Source organism: Ranitomeya imitator, chromosome 1 (assembly GCF_032444005.1).
Source record: "Ranitomeya imitator isolate aRanImi1 chromosome 1, aRanImi1.pri, whole genome shotgun sequence".
NCBI lineage: Eukaryota > Metazoa > Chordata > Amphibia > Anura > Dendrobatidae > Ranitomeya > Ranitomeya imitator.
The window spans coordinates 403151447-403157446 of NC_091282.1; the positions used below are offsets into that span (position 1 = coordinate 403151447).

Genomic DNA, 6000 nt, shown 5'->3' on the forward strand with positions numbered 1-6000 from the left:
GTCCGATGGGACTACAAGTCCCATCGGGCTATGCCTGCTACAGTGACAATGATTGACACATTAGCCAATGATGGGACAGTAGTAGTATCATCATCCGGCTAATGTCTTGAATGTAGAAAAAAAAAAAAAAAACACGAACATACAACAGAACATATAACATATGACATAACATATGACAGTACATACAACGTATGACAGAGCATACAACGTATGACAGCACATACAACGTATGACAGCACATACAACGTATGACAGCACATACAACGTATGACAGCACAGACAACGTATGACAGCACAGACAACGTATGACAGCACAGACAACGTATGACAGCACAGACAACGTATGACAGCACAGACAACGTATGACAGAACATACAACGTATGACAGCACAGACAACGTATGACAGAACATACAATACATACATATGTACATACAGACATACAGTACATACTCACCATCACTTGTCACTTTGTTCCCCGAAGCCAGTGTCACCTGTAAAAAAAAAAAAATTAAAATAACAAACAAACAATATACTCCCTAATCCGCAGAAATCCACGAGTGTCCCACGCTGATCTCCCGTGGAGAGCAGCAGCATCCGCTGATGCGACCGCTCTGTACGGGCTCCAGGAATACAATGATGGGAGTAAGGTATCCTTCCGCACTGTATTCCTCCGCCACTGTAAAAAAAAATAGTCCCTAGTCTCACTTTTGGCACTGCTGTGTGAGAAAGTTCCCACGCAGCAATGGCATAAAGTGAGACCAGTGAACTAAGGTAACCTCAGTGATACACTGCAGGAGCCATTGTCTCCTGTCAGTGTGTCACTGGAGGTCCTATAGAGCAGTGACATCAGGCAAGTATGTTTATTTAGAAACTGCAACCAGGCATACAAGGTGTCCAAAACTGGAAATGTCCTTTAAATCTACCTAGCAACATAGAACTAGCAATCACGGTGTAGTGCATTTTTTGTTGGATAATTTAAAACTTCTTTCTTGTTTCCCAGTATAAAATCTGATACAATCTAAATGTTAACTGTTATTTCTCATTTTCTGATTTTGGCAGATACGGAGCAGACCATACTGTTACTATTGAGAAATGTTGCCCAGCATTTCCCCCAGGAATTGCAGAATGCTATGAAGTCTCTTCCTGATGAAGAATCTTCCAAGCTTCGCACAGCTCTTTGCTAAGGCCGAGGAGCATGTTCCAGTTAGTCTGTCCATTGACCGACACACAAAAAAAAAAAACATATTTTTTTTTCATATAAACTTTTCATGCTGATTGTGTTATCCTGTCATGCCACCACACGTCTCTTGACCTCAGGAGGATGATTCCCATGGTTTGCATTTATGTTTAAGTTGCAGTTGAAAGTTCCAGTTTACCCTTTGGACCCAGAAGCCTGTGTGTCACCCACTCATCAGAACTGTTTTGTTGATGGACACAAATGTCTGAGAAGAATGAAATGTCATAAATGGCTGTTTTTGCTGTTCAAGTTAAAGCAATAAACATAGAGGTTTTGTTAAGGCCGTTAAATATGTCCTAGTTGTCGGCGTCTACAGTATAGTACTCCAAATATGCACAAAAAAGGCAAATGTGAAAGAAATATTTACTTCTAAAGGGTATTTTCAGTTTTTTAACCCCTTAACGACCGCCGATACGCCTTTTAACGGCGGCAGTTAAGGGTGCTTAAACCACAGCGCCGTGGAAAAAGTGAATAGCGCCCCCCAGAGTCAGATTTTCTCTGGGGTCTTGGTTGCCGGGGGGTAGCCGAGACCCCAAAGAACATGATCGGGGTCGGTCTTTACCAACCCATGTTTTACGATCGCCGGTAATTAACTGTTTACCGGCGGCCGCAAAAAAAAAAAAGCGATTTGTTATTCTCTGTCCTCTGATGTGATCGCACATCCAAGGACAGGGACGTAGGGGGATTCGCGGACCCTGTTATACTTACCAGTGTTCCTGGGTCCTCCTGCGTCCCCTCCTACCCGCTGGCTTCTTCATGCGGTAAGAAAATGGCAGGCGCATGCGCGGTGCATCCTCCATGATCGGCCGGCCGGCAGCTAGAGGAGTTGGGGCTAAATTTAGGGTTGGGGCTAAATTTAGAGTTGGGGTTGGAGTTGGGGCTAAATTTAGAGTTAGGGTTGGCTAAATTTAGGGTTGGGGCTAAATTTAGAGTTAGGGTTGGCTAAATTTAGGGTTGGGGCTAAATTTAGGATTAGGGTTGAGGCTAAAGTTAGGGTTAGGGTTGGGGCTAAATTTAGGGTTAGGGTTGGGGCTAAATTTAGGGTTGGGGCTAAATCTAGGGCTAGGGTTAGGCTTCTTTCACACTTGCGTTGGTACGGGGCCGTCGCAACGCGTTGTGAAAATTGTGCACAATGTGGGCAGCGGATGCAGTTTTTAAACGCATCCGCTACCCAGTCTATGTCCTGGGGAGGAGGGAGCGGAGTTACGGCCATGCATGCGCGGTTGGAAATGGCGGACGCGACGTACAAAAAAAGGTACATTGAACTTTTTTTTTGTGACGACGGTCCACCAAAACACAACGGATCCAGTGCACGACGGACGCGATGTGTGGCCATCCATCGCGATCCGTCGGCAATACAAGTCTATGGGCAAAAAACTCATCCTGTGGGCACATTTGCAGGATCCGTTTTTTGTCCAAAACAATGGATTGCGACATATGCCACACGACACAAGTGTGAAAGTAGCCTTAGGGTTGGGGCTAAAGTTAGGGTTAGGTTGGGGCTAAAGTTAGGGCTAGGGTTGCGGCTAAAGTTAGGGTTAGAGTTAGGATTAGGGTTGGTATTAGGGTTAGGGTTGGCATTAGGGTTAGGTTTGGAATTAGGGTTAAGGTTAGGGGTGTATTGGGATTAGGGTTAGGTTTGAGGGTAGGGTTGAGATTAGGATTAGGGGTGTGTTGAATTTAGGGTTTTGATTAGGGTTATAATTAGGGTTGAGATTAGGGTTGTTTTGGGGTTAGGGTTGTGATTATCGTTAGGGTTAGGATTATGGATCGGGTTGGGATTAGGGTTAGGGGTGTGTTTGGGTTAGGGTTGGAGTTAGAATTGGGGGGTTTCCACTGTTTAGGTACATCAGGGGGTCTCCAAACATGACAGCCAATTTTTCTCTCAAAAAGTCAAATGGTGCTCCCTCCCTTCTCAGCTCTGTCGTGCGCCCAAACAGTGGTTTACCCCCACATATGGGGCATCAGCGTACTCGGGATAAATTGGACAACAACTTTTGGGGTCCAATTTCTCCTGTTACCCTTATGAAAAAATATTTTTGGTGGAAAAAAAAAATTTTTTTATTTTCCCGACTCTGCATTATAAACTTCTGTGAAGCACTTGGGCATTCAAAGTTCTCACCACACATCTAGATAAGTTCCTTGGGGGGTCTAGTTTCCAAAATAGGGTCACTTGTGGGGGGTTTCTACTGTTTCGGTACATCAGGGGTTCTGCAAACGCAACATAACGCCCGCAGACCAATCTATCAAAGTCTGCATTCCAAAACGGCGCTCCTTCCCTTCCGAGCTCTGCCATGCGCCCAAACAGTGGTTCCACCCCCCCTCTCCACACACACACACACACACACACACACACACACACACACACACATTTGGGGTATCAGCCTACACAGCATAAATTGCACGATAGATTTTGGGGTCCAATTTCTCCTGTTACCCTTGTGAAAGTAAAAATTTGGAGGTGAAAAGATAATTTTTGTGGAAAAAATATGATTTTTTTATTTTCGTGGCTCTACATTATAAACTTCTGTGAAGCAGTTGGGGGTTCATAGTGCTCACCACACATCTAGATAAGCTCTTTGGGGGTCCTGTTTAGGCACAACAGGAGCTACATTTCTACATTAAAAAGTAAAACGGCACTCCTTCTCTTCCAAGCTCTGCGGTGCGCCCAGTGGTTTACCCCCACATATGGGGTATCGACGTACTCAGGAGAAATTGCACAACAACTTTTGTGGTCTAATTTCTCCTGTTACCCTTGTGAAAATAAAAATTTGATTTTTTTTTTTTGTAGAAAAAATGCGATTTTTGTTTTTTTTATTTTATTTTTATTTTTTTTATTTTATTATTTATTTATTTTTTTCACCGCTCTACGTTATAAACTTCTGTGAAGCACTTGGGGGTTCAAAGTGCTCACCACACATCTAGGTAAGTTCCTTAACCCCTTCATGACCCAGCCTATTTTGACCTTAATGACCTGGCCGTTTTTTGCAATTCTGACCAGTGTCCCCTTTATGAGGTAATAACTCGGGAACGCTTCAACGGATCGTAACGGTTCTGAGATTGTTTTTTTCCTGACATATTGGGCTTCATGTTAGTGGTAAATTTAGGTCAATAATTTTTGCGTTTATTTGTGAAAAAAATGGAAATTTGGCTAAAATTTTGAAAACTTCGCAATTTTCAAATTTTGAATTTTTATTATGTTAAACCAGAGAGTTATGTGACACAAAATAGTTAATAAATAACATTTCCCACATGTCTACTTTACATCAGCACAATTTTGGAAACATTTTTTTTCCTAGGAAGTTATAAGGGTTAAAATTTGACCAGCGATTTCTCATTTTTACAACAAAATTTACAAAACCATTTTTTTTTAGGGACCACCTCACATTTGAAGTCAGTTTGAGGGGTCTGTATGGCTGAAAACACCCAAAAGTGACACCATTCTAAAAACTGCACCCCTCAAGGTACTTAAAACCACATTCAAGAAGTTTATTAACCCTTCAGGTACTTCACAGCAGCAGAAGCAACATGGAAGGAAAAAATGAACATTTAACTTTTTAGTCACAAAAATGATGTTTTAGCAACAATTTTTTTATTTTCCCAAGGGTAAAAAGAGAAACTGGACCCAAAACGTTATTGTACAATTTGTCCTGAGTACGCCGATACCCCATATGTGGGGGAAAACCACTGTTTGGACGCACGACTGGGCTCGGAAGGGAAGGAACACCAATTGACTTTTTCAATGAAAAATTGGCTCCAATCTTTAGTGGACACCATGTCGCATTTGGAGAGCCCCTGTGTGCCTAAACATTGGAGCTCCCCCACATGTGACCCCATTTTCGAAACTAGACCCCCCAAGGAACTTATCTAGATGCATAGTGAACACTTTGAACCCCCAGGTGCTTCACAAATTTATCCGAAAAAATGAAAGTTTTTTTCACAAATTTCATTTAGCCTCAATTTGTTCATTTCCACATGGGCAACAGGATAAAATGGATCCTAAAATTTATTGGGCAATTTCTCCTGAGTACAATGATACCTCAGATGTGGGGGTAAACCACTGTTTGGGCACGCGGCATGGCTCGGAAGGGAAGGAGTGCCATTTGACTTTTTGAATGAAAAATTAGCTCCAATCGTTAGCGGACACCATGTCGCGTTTGGAGAGCCTCTGTGTGCCTAAACATTGGAGCTCCCCCACATGTGACCCCATTTTGGAAACTAGACCTCCCATGGAACTAATCTAGATGTGCGGTGACCACTTTAAACCCCCAAGTGCTTCATAGAAGTTTACAACGCAGAGCCGTGAAAATAAAAAAATCATTTTTCTTTCCTCAAAAATGGATGTTTTAGCAAGCAATTTTTTTATTTTCACAAGGGTAACAAAAGAAATTAGACCCCAATAGTTGTTGCACAGTTTGTCCTGAGTACACTGCTACCCCATATGTGGGGGTAAACCACTGTTTGGGCACACGTCGGAGCTTGGAAGGGAAGTAGTGACGTTTTGAAATGCAGACTTTGATGGAATGGTCTGCGGGCATCACGTTGCATTTGAAGAGCCCCTGATGTGCCTTAACAGTAGAAACCCCCCACAAGTGACCCCATTTTGGAAACTAGACCCCCCAAGGAACTTATCTAGATGTGTGGTGAGCACTTTCAACCCCCAAGTGCTTCACAGAAGTTTATAACGCAGAGCCGTGAAAATAAAAAATAATTTTTCTTTCGCAAGGGTAACAGGAGAAATTGGACCCCAATAGTTGTTGC

General features: G+C 42.8%; 1 protein-coding gene across 1 annotated transcript in view; it reads left to right on the plus strand.

Moving 5' to 3' along the window:
• Positions 1-1519, plus strand: part of IPO4 (importin 4) — a 320435-nt gene extending 318916 nt beyond the window's left edge. The window contains exon 30 of the mRNA XM_069762452.1: positions 1062-1519. Coding sequence (XP_069618553.1) covers positions 1062-1186 — 125 coding nt within the window. The 3' untranslated portion in view covers positions 1187-1519. The remainder of the gene's footprint in view (positions 1-1061) is intronic.
• The last annotated feature ends 4481 nt before the right edge of the window (positions 1520-6000 follow it).